Source organism: Somniosus microcephalus, chromosome 18 (genome assembly GCF_052327205.1).
Source record: "Somniosus microcephalus isolate GS21.2 chromosome 18, FLI_Smic_1.0, whole genome shotgun sequence".
In the NCBI taxonomy this organism is placed as follows: domain Eukaryota; kingdom Metazoa; phylum Chordata; class Chondrichthyes; order Squaliformes; family Somniosidae; genus Somniosus; species Somniosus microcephalus.
The window spans coordinates 67,669,635-67,690,381 of record NC_141004.1 but is presented as its reverse complement, the minus strand read 5'-3'; the positions used below and the strand labels follow the sequence as shown (position 1 = coordinate 67,690,381).

The 20,747-nt window shown below is 49.0% G+C and overlaps 1 protein-coding gene across 1 annotated transcript; it reads left to right on the top strand.

Annotated features, from left to right (window-relative positions):
- The first annotated feature begins 69 nt into the window (after nt 1–69).
- On the top strand, nt 70–7,401 carry LOC147105344 (uncharacterized). The gene is made up of 2 exons (XM_086011624.1): nt 70–1,503; nt 1,552–7,401. Exons 1-2 carry the CDS (start codon nt 691–693, stop codon nt 1,855–1,857), a joined length of 1,119 nt encoding a protein of 372 aa, XP_085867750.1. The 5' UTR covers nt 70–690; the 3' UTR covers nt 1,858–7,401.
- The last annotated feature ends 13,346 nt before the right edge of the window (nt 7,402–20,747 follow it).

The following is a 20,747-nucleotide window of genomic DNA, read 5'->3' as shown; positions in this document are numbered from 1 at the left end:
CCAGCAGCCTGTCACTCCCTGACATGGGCTCTACATTTTAGGGGGGTTGGAGTGGTTGGGGGGGGGGGGAAGGGGGTGAAGAGCAAAGAATGTAGGCATTTTCACTAAGTGATTAATTTTATTTCCATTAGAGTAAATAATATTTACAGCCCAGAAACAGGCCATTCAGCCAAACAGGACCATGCCCGTGTTTGTGCCACACAAGCCTCCTTCCACCCCTCTTCATCTAACTCCGACAACAACTTGCATTTATGTAGCGGCATTAACATAGTAAAACGTCCCAAGGCGCTTCACAGGAGCGTTATCAAACAAATGATGACACCGAGCCACATGAGAGATTGGGACAGCTGACCAAAAGCTTGGACAGAGGTAGTTGTTTTAAGGAGCATCTTAAAGGAGGAGAAAGAGGAGGAGAAAGAGGTCGAGAGGCAGATTGGGAGTGAATTCCAGTGCTTGGGGCCCAGGCAGCTGAAGGCACGGCCACCAATGTTGGAGTGATTAAAATCGGGGCTGCACAAGAGGCCAGAATTGGAAGAGCGCAGCATTCGAGTGTTGTAGGGCAGGGATTTGAAACAAGAATGAGAATTTTAAAATCGAGGTGTTGCTGGACCAGAAGCCAATGTAAGTCAGCGAGCACAGGTGATCGGTGAACTGGACTTGGTGCGAGTTAGGCTACGGGCAGCTGAGGTGATGGGTGAACTGGACTTGGTGCGAGTTAGGATACGGGCAGCTGAGGTGATGGGTGAACTGGACTTGGTGCGAGTTAGGACACGGGCAGCTGAGGTGATGGGTGAACTGGACTTGGTGCGAGTTAGGACACGGGCAGCTGAGGTGATGGGTGAACTGGACTTGGTGCGAGTTAGGACACGGGCAGCTGAGGTGATGGGTGAACTGGACTTGGTGCAAGTTAGGCTACGGGCAGCTGAGGTAATGGGTGAACTGGACTTGGTGCGAGTTAGGATACGGGCAGCTGAGGTAATGGGTGAACTGGACTTGGTGCGAGTTAGGATACGGGCAGCTGAGGTAATGGGTGAACTGGACTTGGTGCGAGTTAGGACACGGGCAGCTGAGGTGATGGGTGAACTGGACTTGGTGCGAGTTAGGATACGGGCAGCTGAGGTGATGGGTGAACTGGACTTGGTGCGAGTTAGGATACGGGCAGCTGAGGTGATGGGTGAACTGGACTTGGTGCGAGTTAGGACATGGGCAGCTGAGGTGATGGGTGAACTGGACTTGGTGCGAGTTAGGACACGGGCAGCTGAGGTGATGGGTGAACTGGACTTGGTGCGAGTTAGGCTATGGGCAGCTGAGGTGATGGGTGAACTGGACTTGGTGCGAGTTAGGACACGGGCAGCTGAGGTGATGGGTGAACTGGACTTGGTGCGAGTTAGGATACGGGCAGCTGAGGTGATGGGTGAACTGGACTTGGTGCGAGTTAGACTACGGGCAGCTGAGGTGATCGGTGAACTGGACTTGGTGCGAGTTAGGATACGGGCAGCTGAGGTGATGGGTGAACTGGACTTGGTGCGAGTTAGACTACGGGCAGCTGAGGTGATGGGTGAACTGGACTTGGTGCGAGTTAGGACACGGGCAGCTGAGGTGATGGGTGAACTGGACTTGGTGCGAGTTAGGACACGGGCAGCTGAGGTGATGGGTGAACTGGACTTGGTGCGAGTTAGGACACGGGCAGCTGAGGTGATGGGTGAACTGGACTTGGTGCGAGTTAGGACACGGGCAGCTGAGGTGATGGGTGAACTGGACTTGGTGCGAGTTAGGCTACGGGCAGCTGAGTTTTGGATGAGCCCCAGTTTATGTAGGGTGGAAGATGGGAGGCTGACCAGGAGAGCGTTGGAATAGTCAAGTCTAGAGGTGGCAACGGCATGGATGAGGGTTTCAGCAACAGATGATCTGACGCGGGGCGAAGTTGGGCAGTGTTAGGGAGGTAAAGTAGGCAGTGTTGATGTGGGAGCAGATTTGTGGTCCGAAGCTCATCTGAGTCAGTTCGCAACCTTGGTGTCGTATTTGTCAGGTTCAGCTTCAGACAGTTGCCAGGGAGAGGAATGGAGTCGGTGGCTAGGGAACGGAGTTTGGGTGGGGAACCGGCGAAGACAATGGCTTCGGTCTTCCCAATATCTAATTGGAGGAAATTTCTGCTCATCTAGTACTGTGTGTCTTACAAGCAGTGTGACAGATCTGAGCGGAGGAGTCGAGAGAGGTGGTGGTGGTGAGGTAGAGCTTGGGTGTTTTCCGTGTACATGTAGAACCTGGTGTGTTTTCAGATGGTCGCCCAAGGGCAGCATGTAGATGAGAAATGAGGGGGCCCAAGAATAGATCCTTGAGGGACTCGAGAGTTAACTGAGCAGGAAGTAAAGCCATTGCAGGTGATTGGCTATGACTGGATAGAATCATAGAATAGTACAGCACAGAAGGAGCCCATTGAGTCTCTGCCAGCTATTTCGAAGAGCAATTAATAACACTCCCCGGCCCTTTCCCATATCCCTGCAATTTTTTCTCCGAAGCATTTATCCAATTCCCTTTTGAAAGCTACTATTGAATCTGCATCCACCACTCGATCAGGCAGTGCATTCCAAATCCTAACCATTCATTGCATAAAAAGGTTTATTCTCATGTCACTTCTGATTCTTTTGCCAATCACCTTAAATCTGTGCTCTCGTTACCGATCCTTCAGGCATTGGAAAGAGTAAATAGAGAAACTATCTAAACCCTTCATGATTTAGAACGCCTCGAGCTAATCTCCTCAGCGCCTCGAGCTAATCTCCTCAGCGCCTCGAGCTAATCTCCTCAGCGCCTCGAGCTAATCTCCCCAGCGCCTCGAGCTAATCTCCCCAGCGCCTCGAGCTAATCTCCCCAGCGCCTCGAGCTAATCTCCCCAGCGCCTCGAGCTAATCTCCCCAGCGCCTCGAGCTAATCTCCCCAGCGCCTCGAGCTAATCTCCCCAGCGCCTCGAGCTAATCTCCCCAGCGCCTCGAGCTAATCTCCCCAGCGCCTCGAGCTAATCTCCCCAGCGCCTCGAGCTAATCTCCTCAGCGCCTCGAGCTTAGCGCCTCGAGCTAATCTCCTCAGCGCCTCGAGCTAATCTCCTCAGCGCCTCGAGCTAATCTCCTCAGCGCCTCGAGCTAATCTCCTCAGCGCCTCGAGCTAATCTCCTCAGCGCCTCGAGCTAATCTCCTCAGCGCCTCGAGCTAATCTCCTCAGCGCCCTCTGCTCTAAGAACAATCCCAGCTTCTCCCGTCTAGCCACAAAACTGTAATCCCTCCTCCCTGGAACCATTCTAGTAAATCTCTTCTGTACTCTCTCCAAAGCCTTCGCGTCCTTAAGTGTCAGGCCCAGAATTGGACACAAGACTCCAGCTGGGGCCGAACTAGTTTTTTTTTTTTTAAACAATAAAACAGAAAATGCTGGAAATGGCAGGTCAGGCAGCATCTGTGAAGAGAGGATAGATAAAAATGAAACCAGGCGAGGGCAGTCCCACCCAGCTGGACGACGGAGGAGGATAGTGTGGTCAGCGGTGTCGAAGGCTGCAGATCGATTGAGGAGCCGGGATAGTTTACCATGGTACAGTCACATAGGATGTTATTTGTGACTTTATGGGCTGTTTTGGTACTGTGGCAGGGGTGGAAACCCAATTGGAGGGATTCAGACATAGAACATCCAGATACCCTTCTACTTTCTCCCTTGAGTTGATCTCGCTTCCCTTTAAATGCACATGTTAATCACCAACTACTTCTGCTCGTGAGCTCCACATTCTAATCGCTCTCTGGGTAAAGAAGTTCCTCCTGAATTCCCTATTGGATTTGTTAGCGATTCTTATATTTATGGCCCCTAGTTCTGGTCTCCCACAAATTGAAACATCTTCTCTACATCTACCCTATCAAACCCTTTCATAATCTTACAGACCTCGATCAGGTCACCCCTCAGTCTTTGATTTTCTAGAGAAGAGGCCCAGCCTGTTCAATCTTTCGTGATCGGTATAACCCCTCAGTTCTGGCATCATCTTAGTAAATCTTTTTTGCACCTTTTCCAATGCTTCTATGTTATAATATGGAGACTAGAACTCCGTATACAGTACACTAAGTATGGTCTAACCAAGGTTCGATACAAGTTTAGCATAACTTCTCTGCTTTTCAATTCTATCCCTCTGGAAATGAACCCCAGTGCTTTTTTTTTTTATGGCCTTATTGACCTGCATTGCTACTTTTTGATTTGTGCATCCGTTCTCCCAGATCCCTCTGCTCCTCTACCCCATTTAGACATTTATTTTCCAAGGAGTCTGTGGCCGCCTTATTCTTCCTACCAAAATGTTCCACCTCATGCTTATCTATATTGAAGTTCATTTGACAATTACATGCCCATTCTGCAAGTTTATTGGTCGTCTTGATTTGATTTGGAATGGCAGAGATTGTAACGTTACCCACAAAGCTCCTTCAAAATATTCAGAGGCCAGATGGTTTTGAACCTGAGGGTAGGTAGAAAGGGGACCTCTAAGCTATTGCTTGCTCTGTTCATGGATCCTGAATTCCCAAATCTTTGAAGTTCAAGGTGGTGCAGGTGGGAGACTGGCGATCCACAGATTACCTGAACGATGCATACTTTCACACTGGAATCTAGGGAGTGACTAGGATGTACCTTATGCCCCATGTGGCGTGCTGCCTTTACCTCTGGCATTGGTTTTCTACCCTTTCTCCACTGTCCCAAGAAATAGTTACAAAGCAGCACACACGCACTCTCCCGTGGTGATCACAGAGCACCAACATGTTACAGCTAAGGTGCATCCTCATTGACTATTACATCACCTGTTGGGGGGGGGAGAGGGGGAGGGGGTGCCCATCTGAAGGGAATTTGGGCAAAGGTAAAATTGATTTTTTAGAAACACAACTAGATTCAAGCTCTCTGGGTTCTTTAGTTAAACATTTTCAAAAGCAGTGAAACCAGGAAGATAAAGATGGGCATTTCCAAGCCATGTATTGAACAGGACGTGATGCACTCCCCAGATCTTTTTTGATGCCATGATTGTGATTCGTGCAAGTCGCACAGTAGATCTATCAGTCTAGTATTTGAAGAGGGTTTTGAATGAGAACATGTCCCCACTGATCTGCCTCTTGAACAGCTCCCTCTCCACAGCTGTCTCTGAATTTGGACAATGATTTGTTGGTGCTCCAAGCTGCCTCCAAATCAACTTCATTCCCACCACAGGGCCTCAAACTTCTGTAGTGTCTCCTCTCTGTCCTCTGTTTACGACCAGGACATGTGTCTCCTAATCTTTTCCATCCCGACATAACTTGAAATCCCTCTGTCTAATTCGTGGCTATATTTTAGCTACCATTCCAGTCTGGAGCCCATTACTTCTACCTTCCCCTCTTCTTGGCCTCAGGCCTTTCTCTCCTGTCTCCTTTCCTTCCTATTATCCAATCATGCCACCTTTCATTTCTCCCCTTTCCCCAACACCTCTTTCCCCCCCCCCCGACCCATCACTCTTCCTGTGCCTTACTGCTGTTCAATCACTGTGCCAAGCTTCAAACCCCATTGAATAATCCCACAGCTGCCCTCTATTTTGTTCTGCATTCTGAGGGGGCCATTTAAGCCTCCTTACAAGCAGCAACACCAACTGCCCCATCCACCTCTCTCGCTAACCTACCTGCTGCGCTAACCTTGCCAACCTCGTTACTGTTCCACTCACTGAGGACCATGATCATACACCAAATCCCTCTTTGCTTTGGATGAATTATTTAATATTCCGAAATGCTTTTTCAATGCAACATAAAGTTTTTTAAAAATTAGAATTCCAATAGGTTTGATTACAACATATTAAAGAAAACACTATAAAGATGTAGTTGATCGTGCATGCGAAGGGTCATTGCCATGGTAACAAGCTGACAACATTTGTCATGTATAGTGTGTGCTTCATCTGTCAAGTCACCAGGTGCCACTGACTCCCTCCCATGCCTTTCCACCCACAAGTGTGAAGAGATCATGAAGTTTTGTCATTAAGATTGAGAACATCTTCCAGCTGTCTGTTGTTTCCCCCTTTCCCTTCCAGCTGAGGCTTCACCATGTCCTAGCCCTGAATCTGTGTGTTTTTCTTGTTTTCTAACTCCCCACGTGTCCTATTTCCACTCATGCTGTCTACAAGCTCATCTTGTCCATGAGACCCACCTCCTGCACCACTGACTCCCTAAACTATTGACCACCCAACTTCCCTTCCTTTTCTAGCAGACATTATAAATGGTTCCCCAGGTACTGTGTCCCCTCGACCCCACCCCTTTGCTGTAATTATCCCCTTCTCAAAAAAAAACCACCCTTACCTCCTCTGTCTGGTAAACTACCACACCATCACCAATCTCCCCAAGTCCTTGGAACATTTGTTGCTTCACAAATCTGTGCCCATCTTTCCCTTAACTTCAACAACTTATATATTTATATAGCGCCTTTAACATAATAAAACGTTTAATGTCTGAATCACTCCATCAGGTTTCCATCCCTGCCACAGCACTAAAATGACATCCTTGAGTGTGACTGGTGAATGATCCCATCTCAACATCTTTGTGGCCTTTGACTTAATGTACTACAGCATCTTCCTCCAACGCATCTCCATTGTCCAGCTCTGGGACTATTTTCACTTGGATCTGCGCTTAATCATCCAGTAGTAGCCAGCAATGACTTCTTTTCACACACCATTTATTTCAGAGATGCCTAAGGATCTATCATTGGCTCTCTTCGTCATCTAGATGTTGTCCTTTGGTGACACCTATCACAGACATGAAGTCAACTTCTACATGTATGCTGGTGATACCCACCACTACCCCACTTCTCTCAATCACTTCAGTGCCTTTGTGTTGTCAGACTGCTTGTCTGGCATCCAAGTTTAGATGAGCTGCAATTTTCCCCAGTTAAGCATTGAAAAGACTTAAACCATGGTCTTCGGCCCCTGCCACAAACTCCGTATCCTTACCACTGATTCCTTCTCCCTCCCCAGCCATTGTCTCTGGCTGAACCAGGATATTTGTAATCTTGGTGCCAATGGGGTGCAGATATAAAAATCCTTCAAGGTAGTATTTCAGGTGGAAAAGGCCATTTAAAAAAAAAAAAAAAAAAAAAACAACAACCAAATGGGATTCAGGGTTGTGCATATAAAGGCATTGAAAATCAAAGCAAGAAATTAATAAATTTGTACAAGACATTGATAAGACCACGGTGGACTGTTGCGGTCTGGGCAGCTCATTGTAGAAAAACTATTGAAGGCATGAAAAGGGTATAGTGAAGATTAACTAAAATAATTCTAGAAACGAGATCATAGTTATGAAGAAAGACACAATATTGGGGCTTTTTTAAACTGGAACATAGATTGCTGTGGAAGGCTCTTAATAAAACTTAACAAAATTATGCAAGGTTTTGAGGGTAATTTTTTTTTCTACTGGATTATCACTAGAAGAATGAAGGGTGGTTAGAATAGTTTTTACCTATTCGAACATAGAATGCTTTACTACTAGTGACGATTAAGGCAGGAAGTGCAGAAGCAGAATTATTTAGGGAGAGAAATCCAGATTGTGGCATCTCGAGGATGCACAAGAGAATAAAGTCAGGAATGGTGAGTTTGTAGGGGTGAAGGAGGAGATTACAGAGCTAGGATGGGGTGGCTATGGAGCAATTTAAACACAAGGATGAGAATTTTCAATTTAAGTTTGGGGGGACCTGGACCCAAGAGTGATGAACAAATGGGACTTGGTGCAGGATAGCATATGGACAGCAGAGTTTTAGATCAGCTGAAGTTTATGAACAGTGGAAGATGGGATGTTAGGCAGGAGAGCATAAGTAATCAAGTCTAGAGGTGACAAAGGCACATGTAGAGTTTCAATGGCAGATGGGCAGAGGTAGAATCAGAAGTGGACATTGCCACTGAGTGAAGGAGAAGATATGGGTCAGAAATGCCGCTCAGTGTTGAATAGGACACCAAGACTGCAAACAGTCTGGTTCAGCCCGAGACATGGGGAATGGAATCAATGGTGAGCATACAAAGTTTGCGGCAGGAGCTTCGATCTTGCCAATGTTTAATTGGAGGAAACTATGCTCATTCAAGACTGGATGTCAAACAGTCTTAACAGCTTGGAGATAATGGAGTGGGCGATCGAGGTGGTGGAAAGGTAGAGCTGGGTGCCATCAGCAAACCTATTGAAACTGAACTAATGTCTGCAAAGATGTGGCAAAGAGGCAGCATGTCGATGAGGATGAAGAAGGTGCCAAGGATGAAACTTAGGAGAATCCTGAGGTGATGTGGAGGTGCAAGTAAAATCCATTGCTAGAGATGCTGTGACTCCATTTGGATAGGTAAAAGCAGAACTATGCAAGGACAGTCCCACACAGCTAAGTAACAGAGGAGAGGTGTTGGAGGAGGACGGTGTGGTTGAATGTGTTAAAAGGTCGCAGAGACATTCATGATTTGGTTTAGGGCCACTTCAGTCCACTAGGCATAGCAGAAGTCTGATTATAAGAATTCAGGTGGAGTTGTGGGAGAAATGGGCACAGACCTTGGAGAGGAAAGGGAGGTTGGGGTGGGGTGGAATCAGTGACAATAGAGTCGTCAAGGGGGTTTTTGGGCGGGAGGCATGTATCGGTGGTTTTGAAATGGAGAGGAATATTGCCTCATTTACAAAATCAGCCAATGTAGGGACCAGAAAAGGTGGGTGTTCAGGAGCTTAAGGGGGTTGAGGGAGCAGAACATATGTTGTAGACTAGATGAGCTGGAGACATAAGTGGGAGAAATGAGACAGAGATGAATGTTCAGGGCTAGGGTAGGAAGTGGAAGTTTGGACTGGGTGGGCAGAGGGCAAGCTTGTCTTGGTGGTGAGGGAAAGCAGCAGAGTGAGCTGACCAGATGGTCTCCATTTTAGAGATGACAAAATTCATGAGCTCCTTGCACTTGGTAGAAGTGAAGGTGGAAGAAGCAGGGGACAGGGGTTTAAGAAGGCAGTTAGTATTACAGAAAAGGAGCCTGGAGCTATCCAGGATGATTTTAGAGCAGTGGGTGGTTTTGGCAGAGGAACAGTAGGGTCCAGTAGAGCTTGATATGGTTGAGCCAGATCTGGCAGTACATGGTAAAGCCAGTTGTCTGCCAGATATACACAAGTTTTCAGCCTTTGAGGGAGCAAAGCTGAGGACCATACCAGGGTACGAGGGGATGGGAGAATGTAAAGGTTTTACTGGGAACAAGGGCAACAAAGATGGAGTGGATCAGTAAGTATACAGCTACGGAGGTATGATGGTGAATGTGGGGCCAAAGGCTAGTAAGTTCAGTATTTGAGTGTGTGATTGTAAGAAACTTACTTAAACACCTTGCATTTACATAGTGCCTTTCACAACCCAAGATGTCCCAGAACACTTCACATCCAATTAAGTACTTTTTAATTGTAGTGACTGTTATAACCTAGTAAACACGGCAGTCAATTTGTGTACAGCAGGGTCCCACTAACAGAAATGAGATAAATGATCAAATAATTATTTTTGATGGTGTTGCTTCAGGGAAAATGTTGGCGAGAACACCCCTGATCATCTTCAAATAGTGCCATGGGATCTTTTACATCCATCTGAGAGGGTAGATGGCGCCTCGGTTTAATATCTCATCTGAGAGATGGTACGTCTTAGTACAGAAATCTGAGTACTGCACTAATTGTCAGCCTAGATTATATCGCTGGAGTGAGGCTTGAATCCATGACCCTCTGACTCAGAAGTGCGAGTCGCCCCCATTAACCCGCCTACCTTCTACGGTGTAACTAGATGTTTTCCACTTGTAAGATCTCATCCAGCTTCCTTTAAACACGTGCAGTGAATCCACACGTACTCACAATTTATTCCAGAGGCCAATGACTCTCTAAGAACTACTTCCTAGCATCTAACTGTTTTCATAGCTAATCCTTGATGCGTCATCAATTACTCAAAAGACTGAGGTTGAGCGAGTAACAATCAGGCTTTTATTAACTAAAGAATGAAGGTCTTGTCTCGAGTGGTCGACCCGTCCAGAATACTAAGGGACTGGGAGGTAGTCACTTATATACCTGGAATAGTGGTGATCAGCGGACGGGCTTTGTCTGCATAGTAGGGGACCCACTGAGCGTAGTAGGAAAAAAACCCTAGGCACCTCTTCAGAGCTTTTAGGCAGTGGGGCAGTGGGAGTTCCATAAGGGGACGCATCCGGTCCAGGTTGGGACCGATGACCCCGTGTTCCACAACACAGCCAAGGATGGCGAGGCGGTCTGTGCGGAATATGCACTTCTCCTTATATGTCAGGTTCAGGAGTTGGGCGGTGCGGAGGAATTTCTCGAGGTTTGCGTCATGGTCCTGCAAGTCATGGCCGCAGATGGTCACATTATCTAGGTAAGGGAAAGTGGCCTGCAGCTCGTTTTGATCGACCATCCGGTCCATCTCCCTTTGGAAGACGGAGACCACGTTAGTAACGCTGAAGGGAACCCTAAGGAAGTGATAGAGGCGGCCGTTTGCCTCAAAAGCAGTATACTGGCGGTCTTCAGGGCTGATGGGGAGCTGGTGGTACGCTGATTTCAGGTCAATGGTCGAAAAGACGCGGTACTGCACGATCTGGTTGACCATGTCAGCTATGCGGGGGAGTGGGTAGGCGTCCAGCAGGGTGTAGCGGTTTATTGTTTGGCTGTAGTCGATGACCAGGCGTTGTTTCTCGCCGGTCTTAACGACTACAACCTGGGCTCGCCAGGGGCTGGAGCTGCCCTCAATAATCCCCTCCTTCAGGAGCCGTTCCACTTCGGTTTTGATGAAAACCCTGTCCCCGGCACTGTATCGCCTGCTCTTTGTGGCGATGGGCTTACAGTCGGGGGTGAGGTTAGCAAACAGTGGGGGGGGTGGGACTCTGAGTGTGGAGAGGTTGCATCTGGTGTGCGGCGGGCAATTTGGAGGCTGCTGGCTGCGAGTGGGGGGAGGGGGCCACCGTACGCCATCGTAACGCTTTTGAGGTGGCACTGGAAATCCAACCCCAGTAGAATGGCAGCGGAGGTCGGGCAGGACCAGGAGTTTAAAATTATTGAACACAGTCCCATCTACTACTAGTGTCACCACGCAGTAGCCGCCAATGTCCGCTGACTGGGACTCGGAGGCCATAGAAATCCGCTGGTGCGCAGGCAGGACTGGGAGAGAGCAACGCCGCACCGTGTCGGGGTGGATGAAGCTCTCTGCTCCCGGAGTCAAAAAGGCAGTTTATTGCATAGCCGTTTACCTTAACGTCCATTTTGGACCGAGCTAGCTGGTGCGGTCTCGTTTGGTCCAGCGTCACAGAGGCCAGCGTAGGGGTCGGTGTGTCGCTGCGAGTATCAGATTTTGTGGGGGGGGGCGGGTTGGCGATCTGCTGCGTCCCGGCTGGTGTCCAAGATGGTGGCGTCCATGATTCTCATGTGGCTGGAGTCGTCCAAGATGTCTGCTGCTGCGGTGGTTCGCACATGGCTGGGGAGGCCCAAGATGGCGGCCCGCACGGCCCACACGCGGCGCTGTTGGGGGCCCAAGATGGCGGCTTGCACGGCCCACACGCGGCGCTGCTGGCGTTCGGGGTGACTTTGGCCTTGCAGACGCTGGCGTCGTGTCCCTTTTTCCCGCAGCCCGAGCAGGTCGCATTCTTCGCCGGGCAGCGCGCTCTGGGGTGTTTGGCCTGGTCACAGAAGTAGCATTTCTGGCCTTGGGATACTGCTGTCTGGCTTTGGGACACTGCTGCGGTAGTTGGGCCGTTGTTGGGCTGTGGCTGGGGTGGCACGGTGCTATGGGGCTGTCCTACCGTGTCCCAGGTTGTCGTTCCCCGCGGCGTCCACGGTGCAGAGGAGTAGGCATCCATGCCCCGGAAGGCTGCGTCCAGTGTTAGTGCGATGTCGGAGGCTTTGTCAAGGGTGAGGTCACTCTGCTCCAGCAGTCGCTGTCGGGTGTAGTTGGACCTGTGGCCCGCTACGAAGGCATCCTGGATCAGTTCCTCCGTGTACTTAGTGGGCGTTACCGCCTTACACCCACAGGCCCGGCCAAGCACGGACAGTGCTTGGAGGTATTCCTCAGTCGATTCCCCAGGTTGTTGCTTGCGACTCCCCAGAAGGTGCCTAGCGTGTACTTCGTTCACAGGGCGCGTGTACTGGGTCTTGAGGAGCTGGAGGGCGGCTGTGTACGAGGTCGCGTCCCGGATGACTGAGTACACTCGGTGGTTCACCTTGGAGAACAGGACAGACAGTTTGTCCGCATCCGTTTCGACTGCAGTGGAGGCAGTCAGGAATGTCTCGAAGCACGTGAGCCAGTGAGCAAACTTGGTGGAAGCGTCCGCTTCCCGACTGTCCAGGTCCAGGCATGCTGGTGTGAGGATCTTCTCCATTATAAAAAATTTAGTTAATAAAATTGATGCGCCATCAATTACTCAAAAGACTGAGGTTGAGCGAGTAACAATCAGGCTTTTATTAACTAAAGAATGAAGGTCTTGTCTCGAGTGGTCGACCCGTCCAGAATACTAAGGGATGGGGAGGTAGTCACTTATATACCTGGAATAGTGGGAGGAGTCAGCCGAGGCATGTCCAGACCTGTACCTAGTGGAATACACATACAGACAGGTTATAACAGTGGTTTACCACAATCCTCCTCTGTCTAGCTAGTTCATGTAACCTATCACATGGACAGAATTAAAGTTTAAAGACTGTAATCATATCTCCTTGAAGTCTACACTTTTCTAAAATATAAAGCTCCAGTTCTCCAAGCCTATGTGGATAACGAAGCAACTTTAAACTAGGCATCAATCAAGTGCCCTTACACAGAAATACACAGAAACCCCACAGTGCAGATAGAGGCCATTTTGGCCCATCGAGCCTGCACCGACACATATCCCACCCAATCCCCGTAACCCCTACACCAACACATATCCCACCCTATCCCCGTAACCCCACGTATTTAATCCCACTAACACTAAGGGTCAATTTATCATAGCCAATCAACCTAACCTGCACATCTTTGGAGTGTGGGAGGAAACCGGAGCACCCGGAGAAAACCCACGCAAACACGGGGAGTGATGTGCCTCAATTATTCCGAGACTCGAAGTTAGCAGAACAAAAGTAAGGCTTTTATTAACTTAGAACATAACACGTAAACTAGAGAGATGTCTTCCTTCAGGAGGCTGATGCCCGACTGACTTAGATTACAAAGGAGCCAGGTATGGGCGGAGCCCTGCACACAACCAATTCCAGCACATTCCAATACATAATACATGAGGACTGGGGGAAGGGAAAAGACACAGAAAGCAGGCAGTGATGAATGGAATATATTTCATCACATTCACCCCTTCTATAGATTTAGTCTGTTCGGGGGTTGGATAGTCCTCTGCGACCGACGTGGTGCCGCGGGTGTCGGCTGGGTGTCCCCGGTAGCCTCCTGGGTCTCTGCCGAGGGTGCCGCCGGGGTTGTTGAAGGGGTAGTTGGTGGGGGTGCCGTTGGTCGATGTTCTTCCGGGGGTGATGAAAGAGTAGTGGGTGGGTAAGGGTTGCTGTGATCGTCGTCGCTGCTATTGCCGTGGTTGTTGTCGATGCCGGCTGGGGCGACGTCTTTTATGGACACTGTGTCCTCCCTTCCGTCGGCGTGCTGGACATATGCGTATTGGGGGTTGGCGTGGAGTAGGTGTACTGGCTCCACGAGAGGGTCCGTCTTGTGGCCCCTCACATGCCTTCGCACGAGTACCGGACCTGGGGTGGAGAGCCATGACGGCATGGATACGCCTGAGGTGGATTTCCGAGGAAAGACAAACATTCGTTCATGAGGCGTGGCATTAGTGGCCGTACACAATAGCGACCGTATCGAATGGAGCACATCCGAGAGGACTTCCTGCCAGCGGGAGATAGGGAGGCCCTTGGTCCTTAGAGCTAGAGTGACTGCTTTCCACACTGTCCCGTTCTCTCGCTCCACCTGGCCGTTTCCCCGGGGGTTGTAGCTGGTGGTACGGCTCGTGGCGATCCCCTTGGACAGCATGTACTGGCGTAGCTCTTCACTCATGAAGGACGCCCCCCTATCCGTGTGGATATAGCTCGGCATACCGAACAGGCAGAACAGGCTGTTGAGGCATTTAATGACCGTGGCGCTGGTCATGTCTGGGCAGGGGAAGGCGAATGGGAAACGGGAGTATTCGTCCACAATGTTCAGGAAGTAAACATTGCGGTCGATGGACGGGAGGGGGCCCTTGAAATCTAAGCTGAGCCGCTCAAAGGGCCGTGTAGCTTTGATTAAGTGGGCTCTATCTGGGCGGTAGAACCGAGGCTTGCACTCAGCGCAAGTGCGGCAGTTCCTGGTCAGAGACCGAACTTCCTCAATCGAGTAGGGTAAGTTACGGGACTTTATGAAGTGGAACAGCCGCGTGACCCCTGGGTGGCAGAGGTCGTTGTGGAGGGTCTGTAGCCGATCCTCGGTGGCGCTGGCACACATCCCTCGTGAGAGGGCGTCAGGGGAGTCGTTAAGGGCCCCTGGCCGGTAAATGATGTCGTACTCGAAAGTGGAGAGCTCGATCCGCCACCTAAGAATCTTATCATTTTTAATCTTCCCCCTCTGTTTATTGTTGAACATAAACGCTACCGACCGCTGGTCGGTAAGTAGGGTGAAGCGTTTGCCGGCTAGGTAGTGGCGCCAGTGGCGCACTGCCTCCACGATGGCTTGGGCCTCCTTTTCCACGGAGGAGTGTCTGATCTCGGGCCCTTGGAGGGTCCTCGAGAAGAAAGCTACGGGCCGCCCTGCCTGGTTGAGGGTGGCCGCCAAGGCAAAGTCGGACGCATCACTTTCCACTTGAAATGGAGTGTTCTCGTCCACTGCCTGTAGCGTGGCCCGCTCAATATCCTGCTTAATGCTTTTGAAGGCGGCGTGGGCCTCAGCAGAGAGCGGAAAAGAGGATGCTTTCAAGAGGGGGCGGGCTTTGTCGGAGTAGTTGGGGACCCATTGGGAATAGTAAGAAAATAACCCCAGGCACCTTTTCAGGGCTTTGGGAGTGTTGGGCAGGGGCAGCTCCCGTAGGGGGCGCAATCGGTCGGGGTCTGGTCCGATTTCCCCATTCTCCACCACGCTGCCCAGTATGCAGAGGCGCGTGGTGTTGAAAACGCACTTGTCCTCGTTATAGGTGAGGTTGAGTTTTTGTGCGGTTTTCAGGAACCTCTCGAGGTTCGAGTCGTGATCCTGCTGGTTGTGACCGCAGATGGTGACATTGTCGAGGTAGGGGAAGGTTGCCTGCAAGTGGTGGTCATCGACCATGCGATCCATCTCCCTCTGAAAGACCGAGACCCCGTTCGTCACCCCAAAGGGGACTCTGAGGAATTGGTAGAGGCGTCCGTTCGCCTCGAAGGCGGTGTACGGGCGGTCCTCTGGTCTGATAGGGAGCTGGTGGTACGCTGACTTGAGGTTGATGGTGGAGAACACCCGGTATTGGGCGATTTGGTTCACCATTTCTGATATGCGGGGTAGCGGGTAGGCGTCTAGTAGGGTGTACCTGTTGATCGTTTGACTATAGTCGATCACCATCCGTTTCTTCTCGCTACCCCTTACCACTACCACTTGGGCGCGCCACGGGCTGTTGCTGTGTTCAATAATGCGCTCTTTCAGGAGCCTGTCTACCTCGGTCGCGATAAACCGCCTGTCCTCCCAGCTGTACCTCCTGCTTTTGGTCGCTATTGGCCGGCAGTTAGGGGTAAGGTTCGCGAATAGCGAAGGCGGCTTTACCTTCAGGGTAGCCAGACCGCACACTGAGGGACGGCTGGGACCCACCGTACTTGAGCGTGATGCTTTGGTGGTTGCACTGGAAATCCAAACCCAAGATCACGCTCGCACATAGATTCTTCATGATTAATACTTTAAAATTATCATACACAGTTCCGTTAACGCACAATTGTACCGTGCAGTAACCCAGAATGGTCGACGTCTGGGTTTTATCGGCCATAGAGATGGTACCCTGAGCAGGGACCACCTTTAGGGAGAGTTGTTGTGCCAGTTCAGGGTGGATAAAACTCTCCGTGCTTCCACTGTCAATTAAGCATTTAACCCGGCACCCATTTACCTCGATGTCCACCATTGATTTGGATAGCGGATGCGGCCTGGTCTGGTCCACTGTGACCGATGCCACTGTAGGGCCCTGATCGAGACAAGATGGCGTCCACGCTGTCTGCTCATAAGGTGGCGGACCCCACGAGGTCGGGCAAGATGGCGTCCAAGATGGCCGCTCCCACGGCGCACACGTGGCGGTGGCGGGTTTTCCGGCGGTTGGTTTTCCGGCGGGGTTCCCTCTGCACACCTTCCCGAAGTGCCCCTTCTTACCGCACTTAAAGCAGGTGGTGCCTTTCGCCGGGCACAGGTTTCTGGTGTGCTTTGGCTGCCCGCAGAAGTAGCAGTTGGGTCCTTGACGCGTCGCGGCTGTCGTAGGGCTTCTGGGGGGAGAGCTGGGCCCCGCCGGTGTCGGGCTGTCGGGCGGGGAAGATGCCTTCCAAGATGGCGGCGCCCTCGGCGCACACGTGGGCGGCGCGGGCTGAAGAGTAGGCGTCCGAGTTTCTCTGGGCCATCTCCAGGGACCGCGCGGTGTCCGCAGCCTGTTTCAGGTCCAACTCCGTTTTTTCCAGCAGTCTTTGCCGGATGTGAGTGGAGCTGAGGCCTGTGATAAAGGCATCGCGAACAAGCTCGTCGGTGTACACTGCGGCTTTTACATCTCGGCACTTACAGTCCTTGCCAAGCTTTTTCAGGGTGCTTAGGAACTCCTCCACCGATTCCCCAGGTCGCTGTGCGCGAGTAGCGAGTAGATGCCTAGCATACACCTCATTAGTAGGCTGCTGGTAATGCGCCTTTAAGATGTTGCAGGCGGCCAGGTACGTATCGGCGTCTTGGATGAGGGGGTAAACCCGGTGGCTTACCCAATTCCGTAGCATTCCGAGTCTCATCTTCGCAGTGTCCGTAGCGTCTTTGACGGCTGCGGAATTGTCCAGGAAGAATTCCATACAGTCAAACCAGTGTCCGAAGCGTGCTGATGCGTCCGGAGCATGTTGATCCAAATCCAAACGTTCGGGTTTCAGGAGTTGATCCATAGTGTTGAAAATTTAAGTTAATAAAATTGATGTGCCTCATCAATAGGGGTTACGGGGATTGGGTGGGATATGTGTCGGTGCAGGCTCGATGGGCCGAAATGGCCTCTATCTGCACTGTGGGGTTTCTGTGATTTCTGTGAATTATTCCGAGACTCGAAGTTAGCAGAACAAAAGTAAGGCTTTTATTAACTTAGAACATAACACGTAAACTAGAGAGATGTCTTCCTTCAGGAGGCTGATGCCCGACTGACTTAGATTACAAAGGAGCCAGGTATGGGCGGAGCCCTGCACACAACCAATTCCAGCACATTCCAATACATAATACATGAGGACTGGGGGAAGGGAAAAGACACAGAAAGCAGGCAGTTACAAGACACAGAAAACAGGCAGTGATGAATGGAATATATTTCATCACAGGGAGAATGTGCAAACTCCACACAGACAGTCGCCCGAGGCTGGATTCGAACCCGGGTCTCTGGCGCTGTGAGGCAACAGTGCTAACCACTATGCCACCGTGCTGAACCTTTTCCAGAGTCTTGTAATCCCCCACCATAACTGGACACCGTATTCTAGATGTTGCTGCACCCGAGGCCTTGTACAAGGAAAGTATTGCAGTTCTGGTTTTATATGTAATTGTCCTACCTGTACCTCCCAACACCTCTTTTACAACAGCTGCCTTGATTTGAGAACATTGGCAATTCCTGTTCACGGTAATTGAGTCCAGTCCCAGGAATGGTGTAACAGTACCTGCTGGAATCAGGACCAGCAGTGAGAACCACAACTCCCTGACACGTGCTCATCACCCACACCTTAGTCATCTCCATGATTTTCCTGCTGGATTATCTCCTCACATTCCATTGCTTTACTTTCATTTTGGGTACAAATTTGAAATTGCCTTTTGTCTTTTCAATGCCTTGTCACATACTGACTGATTTGAGCTTTATATGGTTTGCAGTCTTTTGAAGCCTCTTTCTGCTTTTTAGAATCCATTCACAGGATATTAAACACAGGCCAGTCTTATAAAGAGGACACTCTGACCATACTAGTTCTGAGAAAGGGTTACCATGAAACATTAAACTGTCTTTCTCTTTTCAGCGCTGGCTGAATTATTTCAAGAATTTTCTGTTTTATTAGCTCAATACTTTTCCAATCTTCATATAAATCAGAGCTCATCGGGCATTGATATAAAAGTGCCGATGCTGCATTTAGACATATTGGAAAAAGACAGTTGAATGACTGCATTTAGCATTTTAACCACAGGAAGAGAAGACTCCCAAGGCCTGTTCTAACATAGTTTTTCTTCTCAGTCTTCATAATTCTTTTTCATAAATAAATGGAACTAAATCCAGAAAAGATTTTTTTTAAGTTATGAGCTTCTGACCCTTAAATCAGTCCTTCTGTATTAAACTCTTCCAATAAATCTCAGTGATTAAATGAACTCTGTTTTCTCCTCAGACCTAGCCTGCTCTACCATCCCACAGCTGCCAGCACTCCTTTGGCACATCACCCAAGTAACAGTGTCAGTGGGCTATTCAAACATACTATTACCTAATATTCAAACACACACACACACATTTCATTTCCAGCAGGGCTCACTACAGGCTATTTTCCCCTCCTTACCCAGGGACATGGAGATCAATTGTCAAATCACCTACCACTGCATGAAGTCATCTGAGAAATTCCTTACTAAGTAGCAAGTAGTTTTAGTCATGCACATTGCTTATAACTGTATCAGAATAAACCAAACATCAGAAAGTAAGAGGGAATTAGGAAACTATATGCAAACTATTCAATGCAGATTTACTTTTTGGCTTTAAATTAAAAACTATCTGAGTGGGGATGCCTCTGTAACAGTAATTAATTAACAGCACATATTTCCGAGTGAAAAGAAACACTTGCATTTTTACAGCGCCTTTCATGATCTTAGGACATTCCAAAGCACTTTACAGCCAATCAAGTTTCTCCTGTCCTTGCATCTCTTAACATTTACCACACTAGGAAATGCAGCAGCCAATATGCACACAGCAAGGTCCCATAACCAGCAATGAAATAAAGGACCAGATAATCTGTTTTAGGTGTTGGTTGAGGGATAAATGTTGGTCAGGACATGGGAGAACTCCCCTGCTCTCCGAATCGTGCCATGGGAACTTTTATGACTATCTGAGAGGGCAGATGGGTAAAATGTCTCATATGAAAGACAGAACCTCAGACAGTGCAGCACTCAATTCAATTCAAATCACTTTATTGACATGACAAGGTACATCTTATGTTGCCAAAGCATCGAAAAACATTCATGGTTGAACACAAAAAATACAGATCTATCCATAGTGTATAAACAGATATTTCCCTGAGTGTATAAATATACATTCATATAATTTGTATATACTCTTATATTTAGTGGTTGTCCCTCTGTTTATGGCAAGCTGTAACGTAGTGTGCCACTAAGGTTACACAATTTCTCTCTTCCCCTAGTAGGTATGGGAGTTTTTGGTCTTCATTCAAATTTCTGAATTCCGGGCATATTTTTGTGAATTTTGGGTAGAAATTCTCCCTTATGCCCTGATATTTTCTACAAGCTGTGAGGAAGTGCATCTCTGTCTCCACCACTCCCTGACTGCAGTGAGAGCATATCCTGTCCTCTCTTGGTAGCCGGGTCTGCCTGTTTCGATCGCCAGGCTATGTTCACTAAGTCTGTACATTGTCACGGTTTTTCTCAGTTTGCTATCCTTTATCATGGTCAGGTAATCAGCCATGCTGTATTGTCTGTTTAGAGCCAAGTAGCAATTGAGTTTGTTTTGGGTTTTTGTTGTTTCTGCCCAATATGACAGATATTTTTCCTTTTGCTTAGTGACAATTGTGTTGGGTCGAATTCTTTGTGTTACGCTGTCACTGTCCTGGGGCTGGTTATTGTTAGTAGTTACTTCACTGAGTCCCAGGACTAGTTGACTGAGGGTATTCTTCTTTATGGTCCTCTCTTGGCATTTCAGGGCTTCGTAATGATAGCAGTGGGGGTTGCTCATTTTTAGGTGTTTCCAAAATTTGGTGGCTCTTTTTTGGATAGTAATTATTAATGGATATTGGCCTAGTTCTGCCCTGCATGCATTGTTTACGGTTTTCCTTTGAGTCCGGAGGATACTTTTACAGAATTCTGCATGTAGGATCTCAATTGGGTGTTTGTCCCATTTTGCAAATTCTTGTGTTAGCGGTCCCCACACCTCACTGCCATAGAGTGCAATTGGTTCAATTACTGATTTAAAAATTTTGAGCCAAATACTAATTGGGATTTCTATTTGGATTGATTTTTTAATGGCACAGAAAGCCCTTCTTGCTTTCTCTTTCAGTTCATTCACAGCCAGATGAAAATTTCCCGTAGAACTGATTTTTAAGCCCAAGTATGTGTAGTTAGTGGTTTATTCAATTTTGGTTGTTCCTAGTGTGAAATTTATTTTGGGTCCCTGATGTCTGGGTCTTTGCTGGAACACAAGGACTTTGGTTTTTTGGGGATTTATTGTCAGGGCCCAGGTCTGGCAGAACGACTCCAGCAGATCCAGGTTCTGCTGTAGACCCTCCTTAGTTGGTGACAGCAGAACCAGGTCATCTGCATAGAGGAGGAATTTAACCTTGGATTCATATAGGGTGAGGCCGGGTGCTGTAGAT

What these genes read in the sequence shown, in the direction of transcription:
- LOC147105344 (XM_086011624.1), top strand. Translation starts at nt 691, where the DNA reads ATGGGTGAACTGGACTTGGTGCGAGTTAGGATACGGGCAGCTGAGGTG. An exon ending in TTAGGATACGGGCAGCTGAG is followed by an intron (nt 1,504 to 1,551) that starts GTGATGGGTGAA and finishes CGGGCAGCTGAG; the next exon opens with GTGATGGGTGAACTGGACTT.